Source organism: Salarias fasciatus, chromosome 12 (genome assembly GCF_902148845.1).
Source record: "Salarias fasciatus chromosome 12, fSalaFa1.1, whole genome shotgun sequence".
NCBI lineage: Eukaryota > Metazoa > Chordata > Actinopteri > Blenniiformes > Blenniidae > Salarias > Salarias fasciatus.
The window spans coordinates 31433706-31461036 of NC_043756.1; the positions used below are offsets into that span (position 1 = coordinate 31433706).

The 27331-nt window shown below is 52.4% G+C and overlaps 3 protein-coding genes across 4 annotated transcripts in view; 1 reads left to right on the forward strand and 2 right to left on the reverse strand.

Annotated features, from left to right (window-relative positions):
- LOC115397673 (uncharacterized) overlaps nt 1-26739 on the reverse strand; it is a 43031-nt gene extending 16292 nt beyond the window's left edge. Inside the window, 16 exon segments of the mRNA XM_030104103.1 lie at nt 53-178; nt 277-450; nt 544-603; nt 771-798; nt 18100-18252; nt 18398-18473; nt 18579-18764; nt 18873-19342; nt 19344-21037; nt 21938-22039; nt 22126-22251; nt 22352-22525; nt 22619-22678; nt 22846-22873; nt 23833-23909; nt 26496-26739. Coding sequence (XP_029959963.1) covers nt 53-178; nt 277-450; nt 544-603; nt 771-798; nt 18100-18252; nt 18398-18473; nt 18579-18764; nt 18873-19342; nt 19344-21037; nt 21938-22039; nt 22126-22251; nt 22352-22525; nt 22619-22678; nt 22846-22873; nt 23833-23909; nt 26496-26682 — 3721 coding nt within the window. The 5' untranslated portion in view covers nt 26683-26739.
- Nucleotides 4688-8134, forward strand: LOC115397674 (zinc finger BED domain-containing protein 4-like). 2 transcript variants are annotated; one of them, XM_030104104.1, is made up of 3 exons: nt 4688-5390; nt 5750-6426; nt 6506-8134. In XM_030104104.1, the coding sequence occupies exons 1-3, from the start codon at nt 5223-5225 to the stop codon at nt 7371-7373; spliced, it is 1713 nt and encodes a 570-aa protein (XP_029959964.1). In that variant the 5' UTR covers nt 4688-5222; the 3' UTR covers nt 7374-8134. The 2 variants fall into 2 exon arrangements, with proteins under 2 accessions (XP_029959964.1, XP_029959965.1); XM_030104105.1 differs by lacking the exon at nt 4688-5390 and having other exon boundaries at nt 5670-6426.
- Nucleotides 12621-16730, reverse strand: LOC115397675 (protein mono-ADP-ribosyltransferase PARP14-like). Its single transcript, XM_030104106.1, has 7 exons — nt 16384-16730; nt 16172-16290; nt 15570-15805; nt 15231-15496; nt 15024-15160; nt 13107-13281; nt 12621-12901 (listed from the first exon to the last, which is right to left on the reverse strand). Exons 1-7 carry the CDS (start codon nt 16547-16549, stop codon nt 12621-12623), a joined length of 1380 nt encoding a protein of 459 aa, XP_029959966.1. The 5' UTR covers nt 16550-16730.
- Nucleotides 26740-27331: the final 592 nt, after the last annotated feature.

The following is a 27331-nucleotide window of genomic DNA, read 5'->3' on the forward strand; positions in this document are numbered from 1 at the left end:
CAGCGTCGCTCCAGCTGCCAGCGGTCTTAATGTTACGGCTGATCGTCTGTACCCGCGATGGCGGTCGGAGGAAGACCCTCCACTCGCACGCTGGTCGGCGTCTCCAGAGCCCGAACGCTCAGTCCGTGTTTCTGCAGCTTGGCGCTGGTGGGACTCGAACTCAGGAACCTCTCCGCATCTGCAAAACACCGCCGTTCAGCACCCCTGCCGCCGGGACGTCCTGCTGCTGGGACGTACTGCTGCTGGGACGTCCCGGCGGGGACCCGCCGTCCTTACCTGCGGCGCTGTCGAAGGTCACCACGGCTCTGCCCGACTCCCAGATCCTCTCCAGACGGAACCGGTCCTCGTCCGAGCCGGAGACGCTCTCCACCAGCGCAGACAGCAGGTCGGGGGACATGTCCTCAGGGACGTTCTCCAGCAGCACCATGCAGCTCTGACGGTTCTCCGAGTCTGAGAGCGACACCAGAACCACCTTTAACACGAACCACAGCGGGTCCAAGAACCAGTTTCTTCTGTTCGGAGGATGAAGAGCCGAAGACAAACCTTCACCGTTCGACGGCGCCTCGTCTTCACCGTCTGGACTCTTCGGTTCTGCAGACGAATCTGAGGAGAACCGCAAGAAGAGACGTCACACAGCTCGCTACGTCCTCCAGTCCTCTCCTGGCTAAAGAACAGGACAGCGTTCTGCTTGGCGAGGCGCCCTCCATGTTTGAGACACGGAGTTTTGGTTCTCATGACTTGATAAACTGTATAAAAGAATCTGGATTTACCTGGCTCGGCGCCGCCGCTCGTCCCGCTCTGAGGGGACAAAAAGACAATATAGTCACATCAAATGAAAGAGTGAAGGCAGAGACGCTCTGTGGAGACGCTGTGTGGAGACGCTCTGTGGAGACGCTCTGGAGAGACGCTCTGGAGAGACGCTCTGGAGAGACGCTCTGGAGAGACGCTCTGTGGAGACGCTCTGTGGAGACACTCTGTGGAGACGCTCTGGGGAGACGCTCTGGAGAGACGCTCTGGAGAGACGCTCTGTGGAGACGCTCTGTGGAGACACTCTGTGGAGACGCTCTGGGGAGACGCTCTGGAGAGACGCTCTGGAGAGACGCTCTGGAGAGACGCTCTGTGGAGACACTCTGTGGAGACGCTCTGGGGAGACGCTCTGGAGAGACGCTCTGTGGAGACGCTCTGTGGAGACGCTCTGTGGAGACGCTCTGTGGAGACGCTCTGTGGAGACGCTCTGGAGAGACGCTCTGTGGAGACGCTCTGGAGAGACGCTCTGGAGAGACGCTCTGTGGAGACGCTCTGTGGAGACGCTCTGGGGAGACGCTCTGGAGAGACGCTCTGTGGAGACGCTCTGTGGAGACGCTCTGTGGAGACGCTCTGTGGAGACGCTCTGTGGAGACGCTCTGGAGAGACGCTCTGGAGAGACGCTCTGTGGAGACGCTCTGGAGAGACGCTCTGGAGAGACGCTCTGGAGAGACGCTCTGTGGAGACGCTCTGTGGAGACGCTCTGAGAGACGCTCTGGAGAGACGCTCTGTGGAGACGCTCTGGAGAGACGCTCTGGAGAGACGCTCTGGAGAGACACTCTGGAGAGACGCTCTGTGGAGACGCTCTGGAGAGACGCTCTGCGGAGACGCTCTGTGGAGACGCTCTGGAGAGACGCTCTGGAGAGACGCTCTGTGGAGACGCTCTGGAGAGACGCTCTGTGGAGACGCTCTGTGGAGACGCTCTGGAGAGACGCTCTGGAGAGACGCTCTGGAGAGACGCTCTGTGGAGACTCTCTGGAGAGACGCTCTGTGGAGACGCTCTGGAGAGACGCTCTGGAGAGACGCTCTGGAGAGTTCCTTTGTCTCCCGCACAGTTTGGGTTTGTTGCACAAAAGTAGGATTCAGAGATCCAGGATCATCTAATCCAGAACCAGACGGTTCAGGATTACCTGTCTGCAGGAAAGACCAAGAAGAACATCCAGGAAAATCAAGACGAATCCCTGATCTTGGTCTTGTGCAACAGGCCCTTGGTGTGTGTGTGTGTGTGTGTGTGTGTGTGTGTGTGTGTGTGTGTGTGTGTGTGTGTGTGTGTGTGTGTGTGTGTGTGTGAACTCAGATTGGAGCTGATCCAGTGTGTATAAAAGAACAACAAACATTCTAAAAGGTTCTTTAAAGGCAGCATGGAGAACCGTTCTCACCGGGTGGAGCCGTAAGGCGATGGTCTGGTTCTCCACGGTGATCTCGTGCTGCTTCCAGGCCAGAACCCGAGCTCTCACTGGAAAGAGAACAGAGCTCAACATTCACGCTCTGGACATCAGCTGGTGGAGGCAGGACCAGCTGGTTCCTGGGGGTCTGAGCAGGACCAGGTCCTCGTCACAGACACCCTGCAGTGTGACGGAGGAACGTTCTGCTGAGGGAACCCATGTTTCTGAGGTTCTGCAGGAGCAGGAATCCTGACGTGGCTCCAGGTTCCTCCACCTGCTCCTGTCTGGAAGTGGACCAGCTGATCCAGCAGAACCCTGCCGGAACCAGACTGGAGCTCCTGACCCCATCCAGGGAGAGAAGAACCCTGCAGACTGGAGTCACATGACCTCCAGAACCCTGAAGAACCACATGACCTCTAGAACCCTGAAGAACCACATGACCTCTAGAACCCTGAAGAACCACATGACCTCTAGAACCCTGAAGAACCACATGACCTCTAGAACCCTGCAGACTGGAGTCACATGACCTCCTCATCCCTGATCTGTTCATACTGTTGTTGTTTCTGGTAAATAAAAGAAAGAACAGTAGAACTTTTAAAAACGTGTCATTTTTAACCTCCTGATGTTTCTGTACTCCTGAAGGTTCTGTTAAAGTTTGTTAAAGTTTCCTTAAACTCCTGACGTTCTCTGTTAGAACCTGTTCCTGCTGAATCTCTCTTTGCTCCACAGAGGAACCCTGCTGTGTCTCCTGACGAGAGAACTGAACGGTTCTCATGAGTTTAACTCTGGAACCTGGATCAGACTGATGAAGACCAGAACAGACGGAGGACAGGAGGAGCAGACGGAGGACAGGAGGAGCAGACGGAGGACAGGAGGAGCAGACGGAGGACAGGAGGAGCAGACGGAGGACAGGAGGAGCAGACGGAGGACAGGAGGAACCCGGTCTGACCGGCAGGAGAACCAGCAGTGGAATGACGGGATCAGTAGAACGTCTGATCAGCTGTTTCCTCTGAGTGAAGCAGTGACAGGCGGCTGTGGACCACAGGAGGAGTAACGCTGTATCACACTCAGAACAGGAACCAGCTGTTTCACCACATTTTTCTAGTCCGGATCCTCCTGTTCTGTCATTTTAACCTGTTTCCAGTGTTTGACGCTGCGACTCGCTCTGTGAAGCTGTTCTCTGTCATCAGTTCAGGTTCCAGGTTCTCAGTGAGCTCGCTGCGTTCTCTCCAGCTCCAGGAGAACACGCTGCGCTGAGGAGGAGGAGGGGGGGCGGGGTGTCGGAACAGGGACCGGGAGGGAAGGGATCTAGGTCAGAGGGGTGTGGTGCTATCGGGGCACAGGTGCATGCTGGGAGCTCAGGATGTTCCTGAACCTGTTTTGCTGCCGTGAGTGACGTGAGAACGTGATTACAGCGTTACCCTGGAATCCCAGACACCGCCGCCCTGCAGGTCCAGAGTGAACCTGGTTCTAGTTACCTGCAGGTCCAGAGTGAACCTGGTTCTAGTTACCTGCAGGTCCAGAGTGAACCTGGTTCTAGTTACCTGCAGGTCCAGAGTGAACCTGGTTCTAGTTACCTGCAGGTCCAGAGTGAACCTGGTTCTAGTTACCTGCAGGTCCAGAGCGAACCTGGTTCTAGTTACCTGCAGGTCCAGATTCTGGCTGTTTGATTGGCTGTTTATGCATAAACAAAAAACAACAACAACAAATCCAATAAGAAAATAGTTTGAAGCCACAGTGGCGATCAACAGATCAGCAGATCAACAGATCAACAGATCAACAGATCAACAGATCAACAGATCGGTGGATCCTCCTCCGGGAGGTGAACTCACCCTCCGTGGACCGGAAGTGGACCGTGGCCCGGGGGGGGTCTCCGGGCAGCAGCTCCACGCGGCAGTCCCCCCCTCCGGACCTCCTGCGGCTGTTGAAGTGCAGCTCCAGCTTGGTGTAGACGGCGCGGCTCTGATCCGGACTCCACGAGCCCTCCACGGTCACGGGCGGACAGCGGGGCCCGTCCATGCTGCCGGTCTGGGTCGGTCTGGGTCTGGCTGCGGGACTCGGTGATTCTGGGCGGAGGCTCCGCGAGTCCCGGACTTTCACTTTCATTTCTGCTGAAAACGTGAGAGAAACTTAGAACACACACAGACACACACACACACACACACACACACACACACACACACACACACACACACACACACACACGCAGTCTTGTATTTCTATCCTTGTGGGGACCGTCCATTGACTCCCATTCATGTCTAGCCCCTAACCCTGACCCTTACCCTAACCCTAACCCACACCACAACAAAGCCTAACCCTAAAGAAATGTTTTTGCACTTTTACTTTTTTCAGTAACAACAACATGGTCAAGAAAACACTGTTTCTCCTACTGAGGACCGGAAAAAGGTCCCCACAAGGCACGTCGTTCCACGTTTTGATATCCTTGTGGGGACATTTGGCCCCGACAAGGATAGAAATACGAGAACGCACACACACACACACACACACACACACACACACACACACACACACACACACACACACACACACTTCTGACATTGTCTCTGGAGGAAGCAATGAATTCAGGATGTGGTCTGGGTCCTAGAGCCAGTGGAAATATTTCTTCATTAAATCTGTGTGTGTGTGTGTGTGTCAGTGTTAATTTCGTTGACTAAATATTTTCGTCATTTATTTCGTCACAAATATTTTTTTTCAGACGAAAACGAAACGAAAACTAAAATAGAAGTCATTCATTGAGACGATGACGATAAGTAAATTGATTGACAATCTCGTCAACAAATAAAAGACTAAACGAAAATACACAGTGACGAAATCCAATCAGAGAAGAGAATCATACGTGGGAAGAAGAAAAGAACCACTCAGAAAAGCGAACAGGCAGGATTAAGAAGATAAAGAGCCAATCAGAGGCCGACTTCTTGAGACCGGAACTGGAGCGAGCGCTCGTTTGAAGCTGGCTCCCGGGAAGAAAGCAGACAGCTCACGAAGAGGATGCAATGTTAAAAGTTCGAGAAAATGTCCACAGCTGGAAGAAAGCGACGACAAGATTTGTGGGCCCATTTCACGTTTAACGATGAAGAAAATAAAACGAAGTGTAAAGAATGTGAAGCGGTCATACGCGGAAAGAACACGACCAACTTAAAGAGACATCTACAAAATGTCCATCCCGCCTTGTTCTCTCAGGTAAATGCGCTGCTTTTGCTGACATTGTTTTTTTCTTCTGCATTACTGTGGCATATGGAAACGTAGTGTGTGCGTCGCGAAAGTTTACGGGTAGCAAGCTTGGTTAAACTTCATTTACCGTCATGATGTCTTCCTGTACACAATTACTTATGCTTATGTTGGTAAAATGTCATGATATGTCTCAGTTAATATATTATGTAAAGATGACCATGTTCACTGCTTTCATTATATATTAATCTAGTTAATATTATATTTTTACCTCTCACTTAATTATAATTTTGTGCATTTCTTGTTTGTAAGTACATGTGAAATAGAAAAGTTAAATAACAATTATTCATTTTATTTGTATTATGTCACAGTTGCAGAAATCTACTGATGAAGGTGGTGAACCAAGTGTCAAGAAAGCAAAAATACTACATCAGGACATTGCAAAGGCTCTATTAAGTACTGTTAAGTATAAAAGTGATGCCAAAGAACAACAAATTAAAGAGGATGCTATTGCCAAATGGATTGGACGTACAGGGTTGCCAGTCACCACAGTCGAAGATGAGGATTTCATTCTGATGATTGAGACATTTGATAAAAAACTCACTGTGCCAAAGAAAACAAAGATAAGCAATCTGATTGAGAAACAATATGACACAGAAGTGACAAAGTTTAAAAAAAGACTGTCAGGTGCCCGGAAAGTTTCCATTGGGATTGACCTCTGGACTAAAAAGGGACTGACTGCATCATTTTTGGCAATAAGCTGCTGCTATTTTTGTGTTGAACAAAATAGACCAGAACACAAACTGTTGGCTCTTGAACAAGTTGCCCATCCACACACAGCTCAGTCCATTAAGGCCTGTGTGCATAAGTGCATACAAGAATGGGGCATTTCAAGTGAGAAAATACTCACTGTTATAACTGACAATGGGAGCAATATGGTGGCGGCATTTAAACAGTCTACTCAAGAAGAGGAAGAGACCAGCTCTGATGATCCAGATGAGTTCCACCTGGGCGAGAATGAATCAGAGGAGGAGACAGAAGATGTTCGGTAAGCCACTTTACCAATTTTTTTATAGAACATCTCAAAAATGTCTCTTTAAATGTATATTTGTCTTTACTGTTCTTAGGTACCAAAACATGGACATGGATATGGAACGAATGCCCTGTGTGGTCCATACACTGCAGCTCGTGGTCCAGATGATAAACAAGGAACCAAGTGCAAAGAGACTCCTTGACAAAGCGCGCTCAATTGTGAAGCTCTTTCGAAAGTCTTCTGTTGCAACACAGAGAATTTTAGATGAGTGCGGCTTGATTGTTGTAAATGACTGCCCCACACGCTGGTCAAGTACCTTCAACATGATTGAACGACTCCTGAAAGTTAAAGAATCTCTTTGCAAAGTAGCTAATGAAATGGGGTGGGACAGTTTGCTGTCTAGTGAGTGGCAAAAGCTCAAGTCATTGCATGAGCTTCTTTTGCTTTTTGCTGAGCACACACAAACTCTTCAAAGTGACACCATGTCAATGTCACTGATTGTCCCTGCTGTCTTGGATTTAGTTAGCCACCTTGCTGATTTTGAGCAAAATACAAATCATCGTGACTTTGCTGCTCTTGCACGAAAAGCTAAACTGAACTTAAAGCAGCGGTTTGCTTGGGTATTGGATCCAACAGATGAAAAGTTTTCCCCTCTTGTGGCAGCTGCTCGTTTTCTCAACCCCACTGTGTGTGAAACCCTTCTTGATGTTGCTGAGGAGAGTATTCAGGAGCTCCTGAAGCAGGCAGAGGGGTATGTGGTCCAGAGCACTCAGACACATGAGGATAACCGTGATGATGATGATGACAATGTGGAGGAAATGAAAGGGCAAGTGCGAGATCCAACACCTGATCCAGCACCTGAATCGGCACCATCCTCTTCATCAAAGCAACCAGTCTTTAGATTTCTCTCCAAGTGCCGTTCCAAGCCCAAACCAAAGTCCTCCACATGTGGCATCAAGTAGCAGATAAACAAATATAAGGAAGAGCTCTCACAAGCCATGACTTTTGAAACAGGAGTAGAGTTTTGGCAGAGCAAATGTGATGCATTTTACTCCAGTTTGAAACCATTAGCTTTGGATCTGTTGACAATGCCAGCTTCCCAAGCTTTTGCCGAGAGAGTGTTTAGTGTCACAGGGGACCTCACAAGGGGAAAGCGTAACAGAGCAAGAGTCACATTAGCACGAAGTGCTTTCCTAAAAATGAACCGAAGTAAATAAATGTCAGCCGTCTCTGATTGTGTTCCCAGCATTCCTGTAGGAATGGGACTGTAGGGAAGGACTATTCACTTTGTTTAATGTTCAAACATGGTTACATTCATTGTGCTGCTATAGATCATTTGAAGCAATTCTGCACCTTTTTTATTTATTTTTTGAAAACTTAAGTTTTAAGACTTGATATTATCATTTCAGTGTTTTTCATCGAAACAAAGTGAAATAAAGCGTAATAGAGCAAGAGTCACATTAGCACAAAGCGCTTTCCTTAAATTCAATGGATGTAAATAAATGTTGGCCTTCTCTTATTGTGTTCCCAGCATTCCTGAATGGGACTGGAAGGACTGTTCACTGCACTTTGTTTAGATTGATGTTCAAACATTCATTGTGCTGCTATAGATCATTTGACGCAATTCTGCACTTTTTTTATTTTTTTTTTAAACTAAGCTTTAAGATTTAATATTGTCATTTCAGTGTTTTTCATCAAAGCAAAGTGGAATAAAGACACTTGTGTTAAATGAGCGTCTAATGATTTTAAACTCCTGTTTTAAATGTGTTATACTTTTCTGTATAAAAGTTGAATTGTACACAGAAAAACATTTTTGTCGATAAAATTGATTACTAATTTAGTCGACTAAAATTGGTCTTTATTTTCGTCGACTAGAATTGGACTAAAATTAAAACACAATCAGATGACTAAAATATGACTAAAATTTTAATTGATTTTAGTCAACAGACTATAACTAAAACGAAATTTAAATTTCTTGTCAAAATTAACACGTGTGTGTGTGTGTGTGTGTGTGTGTGTGTGTGTGTGTGTGTGTGTGTGTGTGTGTGTGTGTGCGTTCTTGTATTTCTATCCTTGTCGGGGCCAAATGTCCCCACAAGGATAGCAAAACGTGGAACGACGTGCCTTGTGGGGACCTTTTTCCGGTCCTAAGTAGGAGAAACAGTGTTTTCTTGACCATGTTGTTGTTACTGAAAAAGTAAAAGTGCAAAAACATTTCTTTAGGGTTAGGCTTTGTTGTGGTGTGGGTTAGGGTTAGGGTAAGGGTCAGGGTTAGGGGCTAGACATGAATGGGAGTCAATGGACGGTCCCCACAAGGATAGAAATACAAGACTCTATGTGTGTGTGTGTGTGTGTGTGTGTGTGTGTGTGTGTGTGTGTGTGTGTGTGTGTGTGTGTGTGTGTGTGTGTGTTTGACCTACCTGCTGGACCCTGCTGGACTGTCCTCGGTCTGTCCCTCCTGAGTCGTCCTGGCAGAACAAAGAGCTGTGATCTTGTCAGAAAGTGAAAGTAAAGCTCAGGAAGGGTTCTGAGGCGTTTCAGTCGCTGTTTACAGTCACATCAGTCACATTTCCAAGAAGCCTGCTCCTTATCTCGGTTTTTTTCTTTCTTGGTTTTCTGTACTGGTTCCTTTTCTTCAGAGGTCTTTACGCCAAGGCGTGACTCTCTTGACGAATCGAGACAGAAACTAATCAGACCCTTGGAAACAAAAAATCTCCCAGTTTGATGAACGTGTGTTAGCTGCTTAACTCCAGTGTTTCCTGAGGGGGGGTCCTTCACTCTGGGGGGTCCTTCACTCTGAGGGGGTCCTTCACTCTGAGGGGGTCCTTCACTCTGAGGGGGGGCCTCCACTCTGAGGGGGGTCCTTCACTCTGAGGGGGGGTCCTTCACTCTGAGGGGGTCCTTCACTCTGAGGGGGGGTCCTTCACTCTGAGGGGGTCCTTCACTCTGAGGGGGGCCTCCACTCTGAGGGGGTCCTTCACTCTGGGGGGGTCCTTCACTCTGAGGGGGGTCCTTCACACCGGGAGTTGGTCCCGGTCCTCTGCTGGGGTCACTGCACTTGAGTCCTCTGGTCCCGGCTGGCCTGGGGGGCTCCACACCTCGGTGTGCGGGTTCCCCTTGGTCTGGCGGAGTCGGGGGTCGGGCGCTGGGGCCTCAGTATTAATGACCTTCGCCTTCTCCTGGTGTGGACGCCCCACTGGTAGTGTTTTCCCATGATGCTTAGTGCCATGCCATGTCTCCTCTGCCTTGCTATGGGCAAAAATTGGGTGTATGTCTGTCTGTGTGTGTGTGTGTGTGTGTGTGTGTGTGTGTGTGTGTGTGTGTGTGTGTGGTGTACACTTATTGATGGTGCGGTTTTTATTCTTTTGTTTTTATGACTGTTTTTACTGTTCAGCACTTCGCGTTGTCTTTATTATCATGAAAGGGCGATATAAATAAAGTGTGATTTGATTTGATTTGAACTCTCTCAGCAGTGAATCAGAGCGGCTGCAGGCCGTGTGGCAGAGGGATCTCAGTGGGGAGACTGAAGATGGCGAATGGGCAATATTGGTGTGTGATTGTGGTGAATATGAGAGAGAAGCAGGGAGTAAACTCACACAATACAGCATAATGCATAGATGCAGCATCTTGACTATATAGGCTGAAACTTTTGGATGAAACCTTCACAGCCTGTGGGATTGGTTTGATCAGACCTTTCCGGAGTCAGTTTCTGAATATCTGAAGTGACTGGCTCCGATCACAAATCTCCAAAATCCAAAGCTCTGCTCACTGGGGGACACATCTCTGCTACCCAGTGTGACTTCTCGGTCGTCTCAGTGGAGACAACAGCTGCATGCCGAGTCATCCGGAGACACCGGACAGCTCCAGAAACCCCTCAGGTGAAGGAACGGGTCTCTAATGACCGGAGCGGCGTCCTGTGATTGGAGGCTGAGCAGATTAACTGATGACAGGGAGGAAGGGGAGTCCTGTTGGGACAGACGTTGGGACTCAATAATGTCCTTTGCTGAGATTCAGTGTGTCTGTTCGCCTTCTGTATATGTAAGATGTGTTGGGTCGGTGGCCAAGGTTGCTTAGCTGTGTGTTGCTTACAGATGTTGAGTTTGTCATATGCCATGTCTTCGAAAACATCAATAAAAACAAGTTAAAAAGACAGACCAAAAGCCAAAGTCAGATTAAATTTTTAACTGTAGATAGCATTTGCAAAAGAATAATGAAACACCTCAGATGTATGTCAGTAGATGTCTGTTCATCCATTTAAAGCTGTCCTTTAATGATCAGAGCTCTGTATGGCCTCAGCTCTCTCACGTCACCGTCCACTCTCTGGTCAAGATGTTTCAGCTTGGTGCTTTCTCTTGATTTGGGGGAGACAGAGGAGACAGGGGGACATGGGGGGACACATGGAGAGATGGTGGAGACGGGGGTAGACAGAGGAGACGGTTGTTATGCGTTCCGTTGGTTGTTATACGGTTGTTTTGGTTCCTTCTGTTGCTTCAGTTCTTTCAGGTGCTTCAGGTGCTTCGGGTGTTTCAGGTGCTTCGGGTGCTTCGGGTGTTTCAGGTGCTTCAGGTGCTTCGGGTGCTTCAGGTGCTTCAGGTGCTTCAGGTGCTTCGGGTGCCTCCCACCTAAACCAGCCCCGCCCACTCCGCATCCACATTTGGATTTTGGACTTGGGTCTGGGGACAAGGCAGTCCAAGAGAATGTGACGGAGCAGTGAAACGGCCGAGCCGATCAACGCTGCTGCTTTTTGTTTATGATTTTTGGGGGCGCCATCACTGTGTCGCTTCTTCCAAAACAGACGTAGCGGAGATTACGGAGAAGAACTTTAACCATCGTCTGAAAGCTGCAGTCAGTAAAGTTATGGCCAAAATACCAAGAATTAGAAGAATCAAGCAGAGCCAGAGTCTGGTGAGGTTCTAACAGGAAAGGACCTTTTCGCGTGTCTTTGCGAGTCGAGAAGCTAGAGCTAAAGAGCTAAAGCTAACTCTTAGAGAAGCTAACGCATTTTGATGACGTATTGGCTTTGAAGCGCTGATTGGCTGAAGTGCTGAAGCGCTGTCAGTCAAAGGAGTAACCGACGCCCCCTGCACGAAGTTTGTATTGCCTTGTCCCCAGACCCTCCCCAGCTCCACAGTCCTTGTGGCGTGGGCGGGGCTGGTTTACGAGGCTAGCTCCCACCGCCCGGCCTTCCACCTGCTCCGCTCAGGCCTCCATTTCACCACCTCGCTCCAGAGGACCCTTCATTTCTGTGAAAATCTCGTCAGGTTGGAGTTGATTTCTTGTCCCAGGTGTTGAGTTTCATGTGGTAAGCTGCCACTGTCTCCTCGGAGCTCCGTTTTCAGCTCCTTCATGAGTCGCTTCCGGCGCTGTCCGTTACCCAACAGGACTCCTGTTAGCGTGACCTGACGTCTTGAGGTTTTGGGATTTGTGTCCTCTTTTCTGGCCTTCAGCCATTCTCTTCTCAGTTCTGGAGCTGTTTATTGATTATTGAGACCAGAGAACAACCAGTCTGCAAGTTTTGACTAGAAAGAAGAGATCACAGTAAAGCCCAACAGAAATTTATTTCAGCCAAGAAATGTGATTCGATACATTTAGTGAAAAAGAAATAAACCACAAAAACTATTTTTAATGAGCCTTCGACTCCCTACAGACTACTCCTCTCCAGGCTCGGGTCCGAATGGCACGTTTGAAATATTCAGAGCTACTTCTATAGTTCCATTCAAACTCAGAGGTTTTAGAAAAGTAAACATCAGGAATGATTTTAAAAAAATCAAAGTAGCTCAAATCAGATCCATTAGCTTGAATTTAGAAAGTGAACCAAGAAAAATACACCTACTGTCATTTAGAAACAAACAGACTCCGATTTATAAACGCTGATTGTGGAAGGAAAAAAAGTTAATCGAGTTCAAGCAGCTAATAGTTAGCACTCAACGGTTAGCAGCCACGAGCTAGCTCCTACCCGTTAGTTACCAATGTTTAGCAGCTAACAGCTAGCCCCTAACCGTTAGTGACTAACGGTTAGCAGCCACCAGCTAGCTCTGACCCGTTAGTGACTAACGGTTAGCAGCTAGCAGCTAGCTCTGACCCGTTAGTGACGAACAGTTAGCAGCTAGCAGCTAAAGGCGTGAGCAGTGCTTCAGTAAAGGTTGCAGTGGAAAGTAACACCAAACGGTGGACTCTGAGCAGAAGTGCTGTTGGCGCCGCTTGGTGGATCATTTGAAGGTGATCAGGTACTCCGGGTACGCCTGGATGTCACTGAACACCACGAACATGGATGGAGCGGCGGTGTTGTCGGTGACGCTGTCGTACAGGTTGGCGACGTTCCCGGACTTGTGGGGAGGTGTGATGAGGCCCGGTTTACCCTGGGTGTACTCTCCAACCAGAACCCTGGCCTGGAACATGCGCCGGATCCCACTGGCGTCCGGTTTGGCGTAGTTCCGTGCTGAGTAGACCGGGTCCACCGCAAAGTAGGATCCATTTCCGTACATGGCACCTGCAGAGAGAGCAAAGAATGACCGATCTCTGTTTTTCAGTCTGAAACTGGGTCTGAAACTGGCTCTGGAACTGATCTAAACCCAGATCTGACACTGGATCTGACACCGGGTCTATCCGTCTATGCGGAGGCTTCTGATTGGCTGACATTGTCAGGAGGACCAACCAGACTCCAGCAGACGTTCTGTGTGGTTCTCGGCGGGTACCGTGGGTTCCGGCGTAGCTGCGGTTGAAGCCCTTGTCGTTGATGAGATCCACGGAGGCGGACTTGGTGCCGTGGAACAGCAGCCGCTCGTTGTTTGTGGTTCTGTTCTTCTGATCCATGTTCTTCTTCATCAGCTGGTAGCTCTGCCACAGCGTCTGGTTCTGGACCCGCTCGATCTGCAGCCACACGTCTGACCTTAGACCTTCAGCTTCAACTGAACATTCTTTATTTCGTTTCAAAAAAGTTTTGCATTTACAACGTTGTGAAAATTATGCCTGTTTCCATGGAAACGGCAGAAACTCTGAAAACGTTGTAGTTTTCCTGTTGGTCCACCAGGTGGTGCTGCTGTTTGTTTTGATAATGAAACCACAGAGAACGACACTCTGTAAAGATGGAGAACTCAGACGTTCATGTGGACAGACACCAAGTTGTATTGTTGTTACAGTGACTGTCAACTAAAACTACCGAGTCCAGGAGGATCTGGACCAGGACCAGGAACAGAAGCAGAGTTTTTATAGAGACAGCATTTTCAAAAAGTTGCATTTTGGCAAATCTCAGTGGAGAAAAGTTCCACCTTGGGAGCCGTAGAACCCAAAACATGATGAAAGTTTCTGCTTTGACCTGGAGGTTTTGAGTAAACGATCCCCGAATGTGCAAAGGAGGCGTTCAAGTACGGCGCAGAGTTACACATCTGACCTTGTCTGTTTGGCGTTAGTGTTGTGGTGAGTCCAGGGCAGGATACTGACGTGGGAGTGTCGTGGTGTGTTCAGGGTCAGCGTCATTGACGTGGTGCGTTCAGGGTCACGGTCACTGACGTGGGAGTGTCGTGGTGTGTTCAGGATCAGCGTCATTAATGTGGGAGTGTCGTGGTGTGTTCAGGGTCAGGGTCATTGACGTGGTGCGTTCAGGGTCAGGGTCACTGACGTGGCAGTGTTGTGGTGTGTTCAGGGTCACTGTCACTGACATGAGAAAGTCGTGGTGTGTTCAGGGTCACAGTCACTGACGTGGCAGTGTCGTGGTGTGTTCAGGGTCACTATCAATGATGTGGGAGTGTCGTGGTGTGTTAAGGGTCACTGTCACTGACATGAGAAAGTCGTGGTGTGTTCAGGGTCACAGTCACTGACGTGAGAGTGTCGTGGTGTGTTCAGGGTCAGGGTCACTGACGTGGCAGTGTCGTGGTGTGTTCAGGGTCACTATCAATGATGTGGGAGTGTCGTGGTGCGTTCAGGGTCAGGGTTGTTTATGTGGGAGTGTCGTGGTGTGTTCAGGGTCACGGTCATTGACGTGGTGCGTTCAGGGTCAGAGTCATTGACGTGCGAGTGTCGTGGTGCCTTCAGGGTCACTGTCGCTGACTTGGGAGTGTCGAGGTGCGTTCAGGGTCAGGGTCACTGACGTGGCAGTGTCGTGGTGTGTTCAGGGTCACTATCACTGATGTGGGAGTGTCGTGGTGCATTCAGGGTCAGGGTTGTTTATGTGGGAGTGTCGTGGTGTGTTCAGGGTCACGGTCATTGACGTGGTGTGTTCAGGGTCAGAGTCATTGACGTGCGAGTGTCGTGGTGCATTCAGGGTCACTGTCGCTGACTTGGGAGTGTTGTGGTGCGTTCAGGGTCACGGTCACTGACTTGGGAGTGTCGTGGTGCGTTCATGGTCACTGACGAGGGAGTGTCGTGGTGCGTTCAGGGTCACGGTCGCTGACTTGGGAGTGTCGTGGTGCGTTCAGGGTCACGGTCGCTGACGTGGGAGTGTCGTGGTGCGTTCAGGGTCACGGTCATTGACGTGGTGCGTTCAGGGTCACGGTCACTGACTTGGGAGTGTCGTGGTTGTTCAGGGTCACGGTCACTGACATGGGAGTGTCGTGGTGCGTTCATGGTCAGGGTCGCTGACGTTGGAGTGTCGTGGTGCGTTCAGGGTCACGTACACTGATGATGTTGAGAGTGAGTCCCGTCTTCTTCACTTCCTGCTCCACCTCGGTGAACTCCCGGGACCCTGGAGTGACGGGAAACAGCTTCACCAGGTCGGTCTTCATGTCGTCCCAGTGCGACGGCAGCACGTCCTCTGCAGACGACAGCATGGTGTCAGGGTATCGGCCGTCCGGACGGTCCAGGTGAGTCGAACCGTCGCTCACCTTTCAGCTGCTTTCTCAGCAGCTCCACCTCTTTCTGCTTGCTGGCTGCTTTCCTCAGGTGGGGGTCGGCGGTGAACTTGGCGCTCCCGATCTGGATCTTCACGGTCTGCTTGGCTTCCAGAGCCTCCTCCAGCCTCAGGTTGTCGTAGAGGTCCAGGTCCACCATGGTCCCGTCGTGGTCCTGGAACTGCCACTGGACCAGCTCGCTGGTCAGCAGGGCCTTGCTCTTCAGGTTCTCCGTCCTCTCCACCCGCCGGAGGATGCGACTGAAAGCGACACCACACTCAGCACTGGACCGGTCCCACGTGGACTTCTGGTCTCCTGGTCTCTGCCGCCCACCTGATGTCCGCCTCGGCGGTCAGCACGTCCCTGGTCAGACCCTCCAGGCGGATCCGGGAGTCCTGGTCCTCCCGGCCTCTCTCCAGGCGGATGCTGACCGTCAGTTCCCTCTGCAGGGCCGTCAGCTGGTCCAGCTCCGCCTGTGACAGGTGGCGGATGTACCGGTCCTGGATGGTCCTCTGCGCCTGCTCGGTCACGATCAGCGTCTCGATCTTCTGCTTTGCCAGACGGACAATCTGGAGAAACGGAGACGACGATTTCACTTTCTGAATCTTAGAAAAGCATTCAGACCACGAGGACAACACAGTCCGGCCCGGCGCCGATACCGCGGCATTCCGGTACTGGAGTATCGGTCTGAAGGAGTATCCGTGTACTGGAGTATCGGTGTGAAGGAGTATTGTGTGATGGAGTATCGACGTCATAAAGTATTGACGAGATGGAGTATCAGAGTATCAATGTGATGGAGTATCAGTGTAATGGAGTATCAGTGTTCTCAGACTGCTCCTCCTGAAGAATGTAATAGATTACTCGTTTTAGTTGTTAACTTTTCACAGCGTGGTTCCTCCATCGGGAGACCGGCGCTCCGGAGACTCAGAGCTCACCGTGGGACTGTCGGCACACAGCTGGAACTCCATGGGCTCAAACTCCTCCGTCTCCAGGACCAGGTCTCTGGTTCCGGGCTGCTCGTCCCCGGAGCCCTGGAAGAAGGACGTCAGCTTGTCTGCAGGGAGGAGACACGTGAGACGTCAAGTCGGAGGAAGACCTCCACCCCCACCCCCCCGCCCCGGAGCTGAAGGCCACGCCCATCCGACACCTTTGATCTGGCTGAAGACGCCCTTTGGCCCCGCCTCCTCGCCCTGCCTCCTCTTCATGCTCTGGTGGAACTCGGCCAGCATGGCGGCCTGGAAGATCAGGATCTGGACGCTGCGGACGGACTGCGACTGCTTCTTCCTCACGAAGTCCACCACCGCGCCCACCATGGCGTCCGCCACCGCCGAGGGGGCCACGCCCCCCAGACCTGCAGGTGACGAAGACCACGATGAAGCTCAGAGACCCGGTGAGGCCAGACCGAGGGTCGGCGCTGCAGACTGTCTGACAACTTCCTCATTTCCCACATGTCCCCGTTTCCACTTCTTGAGCTGGTCAGCTGGACCCACAGAGCCCCCCCCCCCCGTCCCTGCAGGGCTTCAGCCGACCTGTTCCCAGCGCCGGGAAGGACACCGACTGGAACTTGTGTTCCTCGCAGAACCTCAGCACAGAGAAAACGACGTCCCTGATGCCCTGCGGGTCGTTCTGGCCGATGACGTGGACGATGTTCCTGCTGGGGAGCTTCCCGGCCGACGTCAGGATCATCGTATTCGGCTGATAATTCGTAGAGTTCACTGCAGAGAGAAAAATGCTGCCTTGTCACGTGAAACGTCTTGTGGGCGGAGCTTCACAGACGGAACGACCCTGACGAGCCGCGAGTCTCTGCTTCCAAACATCCAAAAGAACCAAAACAAAAACGGTGCAGCTGCCGGACAAACGTCCCGCTCCAGACGTCCATACCGATGAGAGCACACTCCGCCTCCACCGCCGGCCCCGCCCCCTCCAGGATGGCCCTGGACACGCCTGAGGAACACGGAGGAACGTCAGAGGAACGTCTCTGGGACTGTGGACGGCCCCGCCGACGTCCTCTCACCTGTCTTCAGGGTAAAGCTGGGATTGGACGAGTTGACGATGACATCACTGGTTACCTTGGTGATGTCGCCCGACGACACCTGGAGGGTGAGCTGCTGGAGCGTTATCCGATACACCCCGAGGGAGGGGGAGGAGACCTGCCGGATGGGGGCTGTCTCACACACACACACACACACACACACACACACACACACACACACACACACACATTACACACACACACCAACAGGCAGATCTGACTTGATGGACCAATCGGAGCGCCTGCTGACCTGCGGCCTGCTGTGATTGGCTGACAGCGGCCTGGCTCTGCAGGGAGCCTGCTGTCGCCTCCTGCTGGAGGCTGCTGGTCGCTGCAGTGTGGCTGAACTCCTTGGTGAAGCTCTGGGAAGCAGAGAGCGTGTGTGTGTTTGTTTGTTTGTTTGTTTGTTTGTTTGTTTGCCTGCTTGGGCCCGGACTCACGTCTACGGTCAGGCCGTCGCTGGGGTGGACGACCACGAAGACGGTTGTCAGGTGGCGCGGCGGCCGGCGGCGGCTGTGCAGGTGGATCTGCTGCAGCAGGACGCGGGACACCAGGCTCCGGGGGAACCCCAGGTTCCCTGCGCCGAGCGCCGGGAAGGACAGCGACGACATGCCGAGCTTCTCCGCCTCCTCCAGACACCGTCTGATGATGGAGATCAGGGTCTGCAAGGGGGGGGTGGGGGGGCATTACCACCAGACTGAGAACTGTCTGCTCCAGTGGAAAGTGGGCGGGGCCTCTCACCTCCTCCTCATGACCTCCGTTCCTCCAGAAAGGACACACGGCGTGGAACACTTTGCGACAGGCGAGCTTGAATCCGTCCGTGACGACCACCTCGCCGTCCGGCAGCCTGGAGGTTCTGGAGGTTCCGGCTTGGTCCAGGATGGCGGCCTGCAGACCGGAACCGGCCGCCTCCAGGAGGGCTTTAGACACGGCGCCCTGGTCCAGATTCATGTTCTCCGAGATGGTGTTGACGATGACGTCCGTCTGCGGAACAAGACGGCTCAGTGACGGAACAGCTGCACATCTGGAGAACATCTGTGAACCCCTCTGTTCTCCTCCTCACATCTGGAGAACATCTGTGAACAGCTCTCGGTTCACATTCCCTCTGTGTCACGACAACGGTTCTCACCTTCTGATCCTGGATGTTCCCTCTGAGGAGAACGATCTTGAGCCCCTCGGCGGTGGTCTGCTCCATCGTCCATGGCCTGCAGCCAATCAGAGGACAGAACCAGTGAGCATGTGCAAACTTCATTCCCCTGACGGCTACCAGGCTTCAAACAGGTCAAACCAAACGGAGGAGGAACCCTTACTCAGCAGAACCTCGAGAACCTCCAGACCCTCCAAACCCTGCAGACCATTTGGATCCTCTGGACCCCCTGGCACTACGGCCTCCCCTGGAACCCGGGGAACGGTGCGGAGATGCAGCTCGTCTTCCTCCTTGCTCGTTGGACCAATGAGCTCGTTGCGATTGGCTCTTGCCCCGCCCCCCTCGGTATCTGTTGGACCATCAGTCAGACGTTGGCGTTTGAGGTCATCTTTTCCAGGATTCGGGCAGCTCAAAGCAAGCCCAGCGTGGGGGAGTGCTGCGAATGTTTTGGACTCACCCTGAAGCTCCGGCGTCGGCGAGGCCGGCGGGGACCCTCATGGTCGGTTCCAGGTCGCTGAACTCTTCGTTGACGGCCGAGGCCAGGACCGTGACGGTGTTGGTGTTGTTGTCCAGCAGATTAATCTCTCTTAAAGACCGCGGGCCGCCCGGCTGGTCACAGTACTCCCGCACCGCCTGTGCGATGGTTTTGGCGCAGAGGTCAGTGGGGAATCCGAAAACACCCGAGCTGATGGCCGGCAGCGCCACAGAGGAGCAGCTCGCCATGTCGGCCTGCTTCAGGCTCTCTTTCACCGCGGCCTTCAGCATTGACACCGACCTCTTCCTGTCAAAGTCAGAGTACCGCGGTCCAACCGCATGCACCACAAACCTGCAGGGCAGGTTGAATGAAGGCGTCACGACGGCGTCCCCCGGCCGCAGAGGTCCATTTTTATCGATCAGGTCATTGCTAGCTTTCTGCAGCTGCGGTCCCGGCGGCGCTGAGGAGTGCCAGCGCCACGCCGCCGATGTGCTTCAGCTCCTCGTTTGCGGCGTTGACCACAGCGTCGCCCGCGAAGCTGCAGATGTCCGCCTTGCTCACAGAAACCACGGCTCCGCTGGCGGTCTGCACTTTGCAGTAATGATCAGCGTTCCCGTCGTCACGGTCATCTTCCTCCTCTTCGTCCAGAAGCTCCGGACCGAGCACCACCATGCAGCTGAGGTCCGTCATTATCGTGGACAGAAGCAAGCCTCCGGTGGACTGGAAGTACTTCTTTGCGCCGGGTTTGTGGATGATCAGAGTGTCAGTGGCGAGGCCGCCGGTCAGCCGCTTGAAGCAGGATTTGGCTTCCTGGACGTGAAGACGAGCACCGGCTAGGACGATCCTCGGCCTCTCTGGGTCGAAGCTAACTGACACCTCGTTGTCTTTCCCGATGCTCGTCCAGTCCTGAGTTTTCTTCTTTTGGATGAATTCCATGACAGCTCGAGACTTAACTCGAACAGTTTCTTTAACTTGGGAGTAATTTGTGAGAAACTTCTTCAGATTCAGGCTCGCTTCCTCCACGGGCGTCCGGAACCCGGACACCGCCACTCTGTCCCTGGTCTGAATCAGCAGAGTCTTCTTCTTGGTGGAGTTGTAGGTGTCCAGCAGCTGCCTGATCAGGTCCGCCCAACCCTGAAGTTTCACCACCCTGCGGTCCTCCACGGCGAGCGACTGCGCAGACAGAAGTGCCATCATCCTGGTTTCTGCCTGGGCCAGGGTCTGCGGGGAGCCCCCCAGCAGCAGGACGCCCCCGCTGTCCACAGTGAAGACGGCGCTGATGCCCTGAGAAGTAAACAGGTCCCGAGACAAGTCGGCTTGGTCCACGCTTCCGAGGAAGTCCAGGAGACTCGGGTCTAGGACCAGCTGTTTTGTCCCCATGTTGGCCTTCTTCTCGTGGATCCAGGATGTGGTCTTGTAAACCTCAGCAGGGAGGCCGGTGACGGTTAACGTCTGAGAACCCTCGCTGTAGGAGAACTTCATCTCCGGGGAGATGTCCTGGATGGTTTTCAGCAGCCCGTCCTGCTTCAGGATGTAGAACCAGGGCGGAGGCAGCGTCATGGCTTCGGAGATGCTGTTGGTCTGGCGGTCGATGAGGCTCATGGCTTTATGGGTAATCCTCTCCACAGAAGGCCTGATCTTCTTTATGTCTTCCAAACGACCCGCGACGACCAAAACCTGCTTGGAGGCGTCGAACACCGGGATGGCGTCTTCCTTCAGGACGGACCGGACGTCTGGCTCCACGCTTTTCCACGCAGACGGGGTGGCTGCACATTCAAAGGCAACAAACTGAGACATGAGCCGGCGGAACGCGTCCCGAGACGAGCTCATCCAGCCGTCCACCTGAGCTTCTGTCAGATTCTTCTGCCTCAAGAAGCTCGGCGCCGGGCTGAGTTTAACTTCGGGCTTCTCCAAGTCAACGCAGCAGAAGTGCGGCTGCATCTGATCGTCCAGGGTCTTGGCGAGTTTCTTCATCAGAAGGAACTCCCAGATGACGGGGTGGACGGGCTCCACGAAGGCTTCCGGCATCTTCCACACCGGCCGCTCGGAGCCGTACAGCGCGGTTCTCAGGGACTTGTAGTACGGATATACTTTGACCGGAAAGGACTTCATCACCAGGTCCCGTTTCTCACAGAGGCTTTTCACAACTGCAGCAAGAAAGAGGACAGTGGGTGGGTTTGAATGAAAGTTAATTCCACTTTGAAATGACCGTGTAAACACCTGAGTCTTTATTAAAAGTAATTCCAAAAAAAGGGCCTGGTTCATTCTTATTCTAAAGTGGAACTAAATTTTAATTCGAACATGTAAACCTTCTATTCATGGTATTCATGTTCGTTCCTGGAGCATGGCGCCTCAGAAGAATCGGATGAGATCAGAAGAGGTGAGAGATGTGAGCCTAACAATGTGGACCTTTGTGACGCACAGCATCAAAGAAAGAAAGGAAACAAAAAACTGAACAGGTTATTTACTTCCGCTGGCTGTCCAATCAGAACTGCTCCCAAACCCCGGAGCTAACGTGGAATTAATCCCTTGTGTTCTCCATAAAAACATGAAGAATACTTTAATTCTGAATGAACGAATTGAATTAGAAACTCCATGTAACCGTGGCCAGTGAGACAGGACAGCTCGTCCTCAGCCTCGGCCTCGTTTACACGACAACGTCTCAAGTGAAAAGACATCATTCTGGCATTCAACGTTTAGAAAACGATGTCCGTTTCCATAGAAACGGCAGAAACAATGAAACCAGTGTAGCTGAGCACGCCAGGCCATGTGATGGAACTGGAAGTGGCGTCTTCAGTGGTCCGTGTGAATGGATCCCAAAGCAATAAGAACGTTTTCTGTGGAGAGCATGAGAACGAGGCCTGAAGCAGGTCTGAACAGGATGCTAGCTTCAATGCTAACGCCTTTAGCCTCAGCAGCGCAGGAGGAGGAGGTCTTTAAAGACAGGTGTCATTTTCTCACAGCGGATTAAAGAGCCGCGGTGCGACACTCCACAGTCGAGAGAAGCAACGTTACGACGAGGAGCAGTGAGGATGACAGGAAATCACCTCGGGGGTCGGGGAAAGTGACGACGGCGGCCTGGTCCTCCGGGATCATGGTGATTTCTTCTGGCAGGGCCCAGTTCTTCTCAAAATACAGCTCCAGCAGGTCTGGAAACAACAGGACGGAAGAAGGTGAGGGCATCAGCGTCGCTCCAGCTGCCAGCGGTCTTAATGTTACGGCTGATCGTCTGTACCCGCGATGGCGGTCGGAGGAAGACCCTCCACTCGCACGCTGGTCGGCGTCTCCAGAGCCCGAACGCTCAGTCCGTGTTTCTGCAGCTTGGCGCTGGTGGGACTCGAACTCAGGAACCTGTCCGCATCTGCAAAACACCGCCGTTCAGCACCCCCGCCGCCGGGACGTCCTGCCGCTGGGACGTCCCGCGACGTCCCGGCGACGGGACGGGGACCCGCCGTCCTTACCTGCGGCGCTGTCGAAGGTCACCACGGCTCTGCCCGACTCCCAGATCCTCTCCAGACGGAACCGGTCCTCGTCCGAGCCGGAGACGCTCTCCACCAGCGCAGACAGCAGGTCGGGGGACATGTCCTCAGGGACGTTCTCCAGCAGCACCATGCAGCTCTGATGGTTCTCCGAGTCTGAGAGTGACACCAGAACCACCTTTAACACGAACCACAGCGGGTCCAAGAACCAGTTTCTTCTGTTCGGAGGATGAAGAGCCGAAGACAAACCTTCACCGTTCGACGGCGCCTCGTCTTCACCGTCTGGACTCTTCAGTTCTGCAGACGAATCTGAGGAGAACCGCAAGAAGAGACGTCACACAGCTCGCTACGTCCTCCACTCCTCTCCTGGCTAAAGAACAGGACAGCGTTCTGCTTGGCGAGGCGCCCTCCATGTTTGAGACACGGAGTTTTGGTTCTCATGACTTGATAAACTGTATAAAAGAATCTGGATTTACCTGGCTCGGCGCCGCCGCTCGTCCCGCTCTGAGGGGACAAAAAGACAATATAGTCACATCAAATGAAAGAGTGAAGGCAGAGACGCTGTGTGGAGACGCTCTGTGGAGACGCTCTGGAGAGACGCTCTGTGGAGACGCTCTGTGGAGACGCTCTGTGGAGACGCTCTGGAGAGACGCTCTGGAGAGACGCTCTGTGGAGACGCTCTGTGGAGACGCTCTGGAGAGACGCTCTGGAGAGACGCTCTGTGGAGACGCTCTGTGGAGACGCTCTGTGGAGACGCTCTGGAGAGACGCTCTGGAGAGACGCTCTGTGGAGACGCTCTGGAGAGACGCTCTGTGGAGACGCTCTGGAGAGACGCTCTGTGGAGACGTTCTGGAGAGACGCTCTGTGGAGACTCTCTGGAGAGACGCTCTGGAGAGACGCTCTGTAGAGACGCTCTGTAGAGACGCTCTGGAGAGACGCTCTGTAGAGACGCTCTGGAGAGACGCTCTGTAGAGACGCTCTGGAGAGACGCTCTGTGGAGACGCTCTGGAGAGACGCTCTGTGGAGACGTTCTGGAGAGACGCTCTGTGGAGACTCTCTGGAGAGACGCTCTGGAGAGACGCTCTGGAGAGACGCTCTGTAGAGACGCTCTGTGGAGACGCTCTGTGGAGACGCTCTGGAGAGACGCTCTGGAGAGACGCTCTGGAGAGTTCCTTTGTCTCCCGCACAGTTTGGGTTTGTTGCACAAAAGTAGGATTCAGAGATCCAGGATCATCTAATCCAGAACCAGACGGTTCAGGATTACCTGGCTGCAGGAAAGACCAAGAAGAACATCCAGGAAAATCAAGACGAATCCCTGATCTTGGTCTTGTGCAACAGGCCCTTGGTGTGTGTGTGTGTGTGTGTGTGTGTGTGAACTCAGATTGGAGCTGATCCAGTGTGTATAAAAGAACAACAAACATTCTAAAAGGTTCTTTAAAGGCAGCATGGAGAACCGTTCTCACCGGGTGGAGCCGTAAGGCGATGGTCTGGTTCTCCACGGTGATCTCGTGCTGCTTCCAGGCCAGAACCCGAGCTCTCACTGGAAAGAGAACAGAGCTCAACATTCACGCTCTGGACATCAGCTGGTGGAGGCAGGACCAGCTGGTTCCTGGGGGTCTGAGCAGGACCAGGTCCTCGTCACAGACACCCTGCAGTGTGACGGAGGAACGTTCTGCTGAGGGAACCCATGTTTCTGAGGTTCTGCAGGAGCAGGAATCCTGACGTGGCTCCAGGTTCCTCCACCTGCTCCTGTCTGGAAGTGGACCAGCTGATCCATCAGAACCCTGCCGGAACCAGACCGGAGCTCCTGACCCCATCCAGGGAGAGAAGAACCCTGCAGACTGGAGTCACATGACCTCCAGAACCCTGAAGAACCACATGACCTCTAGAACCCTGAAGAACCACATGACCTCTAGAACCCTGCAGACTGGAGTCACATGACCTCCAGAACCCTGAAGAACCACATGACCTCTGGAGAACCTGCAGACTGGAGTCACATGACCTCCTCATCCCTGATCTGTTCATACTGTTGTTGTTTCTGGTAAATAAAAGAAAGAACAGTAGAACTTTTAAAAACGTGTCATTTTTAACCTCCTGATGTTTCTGTACTCCTGAAGGTTCTGTTAAAGTTTGTTAAAGTTTCCTTAAACTCCTGACGTTCTCTGTTAGAACCTGTTCCTGCTGAATCTCTCTTTGCTCCACAGTGGAACCCTGCTGTGTCTCCTGACGAGAGAACTGAACGGTTCTCATGAGTTTAACTCTGGAACCTGGATCAGACTGATGAAGACCAGAACAGACGGAGGACAGGAGGAGCAGACGGAGGACAGGAGGAGCAGACGGAGGACAGGAGGAACAGACGGAGGACAGGAGGAACAGACGGAGGACAGGAGGAGCAGATGGAGGACAGGAGGAACAGACAGAGGACAGGAGGAACAGACGGAGGACAGGAGGAACAGACGGAGGACAGGAGGAGCAGACGGAGGACAGGAGGAGCAGACGGAGGACAGGAGGAACAGACGGAGGACAGGAGGAGCAGACGGAGGACAGGAGGAGCAGATGGAGGACAGGAGGAGCAGACGGAGGACAGGAGGAACAGGAGGAGCAGACGGAGGACAGGAGGAGCAGACGGAGGACAGGAGGAACAGGAGGAGCAGACGGAGGACAGGAGGAACAGACAGAGGACAGGAGGAACAGGAGGAGCAGACGGAGGACAGGAGGAACAGACGGAGGACAGGAGGAACAGACGGAGGACAGGAGGAGCAGACGGAGGACAGGAGGAGCAGATGGAGGACAGGAGGAGCAGACGGAGGACAGGAGGAGCAGATGGAGGACAGGAGGAGCAGACGGAGGACAGGAGGAGCAGACGGAGGACAGGAGGAACAGACGGAGGACAGGAGGAGCAGACGGAGGACAGGAGGAGCAGACGGAGGACAGGAGGAACAGACGGAGGACAGGAGGAGCAGACGGAGGACAGGAGGAGCAGACGGAGGACAGGAGGAACAGACGGAGGACAGGAGGAACAGACGGAGGACAGGAGGAACCCGGTCTGACCGGCAGGAGAACCAGCAGTGGAATGACGGGATCAGTAGAACGTCTGATCAGCTGTTTCCTCTGAGTGAAGCAGTGACAGGCGGCTGAAGACCACAGGAGGAGTAACGCTGTATCACACTCAGAACAGGAACCAGCTGTTTCACCACATTTGGTAACACTTTACTTGAACCCCGCCCTGTAGAACACATTATAAGTACATTCATAAAGCATTATAATGCCATTATAACACGTGTAGCTACAGTTATAAACATTCATAGATGATCACAAAGCCAGGACCTCACCCTGGCCCTGACCCTGACCCTAACTCTGACCCTGACCCTGACCCTGACCCTAACTCTGACCCTGACCCTGCGCTGTACAGTGAGTTATAAAGCATTGTGATCATGTATGAGTGTTTATAACTACTTATAATGTGTTATACAGGGGGCCTTCAAGTAAAGTGTTTCACCACATTTTTCTCGTCCGGATCCTCCTGTTCTGTCATTTTAACCTGTTTCCAGTGTTTGACGCTGCGACTCGCTCTGTGAAGCTGTTCTCTGTCATCAGTTCAGGTTCCAGGTTCTCAGTGACCTCGCTGCGTTCTCTCCAGCTCCAGCAGAACACGCTGCGCTGAGGAGGAGGGGGGGGGGGGCGGGGTGTCGGAACAGGGACCGGGAGGGAAGGGATCTAGGTCAGAGGGGTGTGGTGCTATCGGGGCACAGGTGCATGCTGGGAGCTCAGGATGTTCCTGAACCTGTTTTGCTGCCGTGAGTGACGTGAGAACGTGATTACAGCGTTACCCTGGAATCCCAGACACTGCCGCCCTGCAGGTCCAGAGTGAACCTGGTTCTAGTTACCTGCAGGTCCAGAGTGAACCTGGTTCTAGTTACCTGCAGGTCCAGAGTGAACCTGGTTCTAGTTATCTGCAGGTCCAGATTCTGGCTGTTTGATTGGCTGTTTATGCATAAACAAAAAACAACAACAACAAATCCAATAAGAAAATAGTTTGAAGCCACAGTGGAGATCAACAGATCAACAGATCAACAGATCAACAGATCAACAGATCTGTGGATCCTCCTCCGGGAGGTGAACTCACCCTCCGCGGACCGGAAGTGGACCGTGGCCCGGGGGGGGTCTCCGGGCAGCAGCTCCACGCGGCAGTCCCCCCCTCCGGACCTCCTGCGGCTGTTGAAGTGCAGCTCCAGCTTGGTGTAGACGGCGCGGCTCTGATCCGGACTCCACGAGCCCTCCACGGTCACGGGCGGACAGCGGGGCCCGTCCATGCTGCCGGTCTGGGTCGGTCTGGGTCTGGCGGGACTCGGTGATTCTGGGCGGAGGCGGAGCGAGTCCCGGACTTTCACTTTCATTTCTGCTGAAAACGTGAGAGAAACTTAGAACACACACAGACACACACACAGACACACACACACACACACACACACACACACACACACACACACACACACACACACCACACACACACACACACACACACACACACGCTGTTCAGGAAATTAATAAAATAATCTTTGACTGAAGTTTGAAGTTTGAATTTCTTGAATGAAAGTCCTCGTCTCCAGCGCCCCCTGCTGAGCAGAGGGAGGAACAGTGAACCCGCTGAGGTCCTGAAGCTGGACCGAGTTCAGTCCTTTATTTGTCCCTCAGGAGGAGCCTGCGGATCCACAGATCCAGCAGCGCAGAGAACAGAAAGAGAAACACAACGGAAATGTGAAACTGTTACAAAGCCAACCACACACACAAACATTCAAAATCATTTCAATAAAAAATTAGGATAGATTTAGTTAAATAACGGATATAAACTAACAGAATAAATAAATAAATAAATAAATACAATTTAAACATACATTTATGACAGATACACATGTATAATGTATATATATATATATATATATATATATATATATATATATA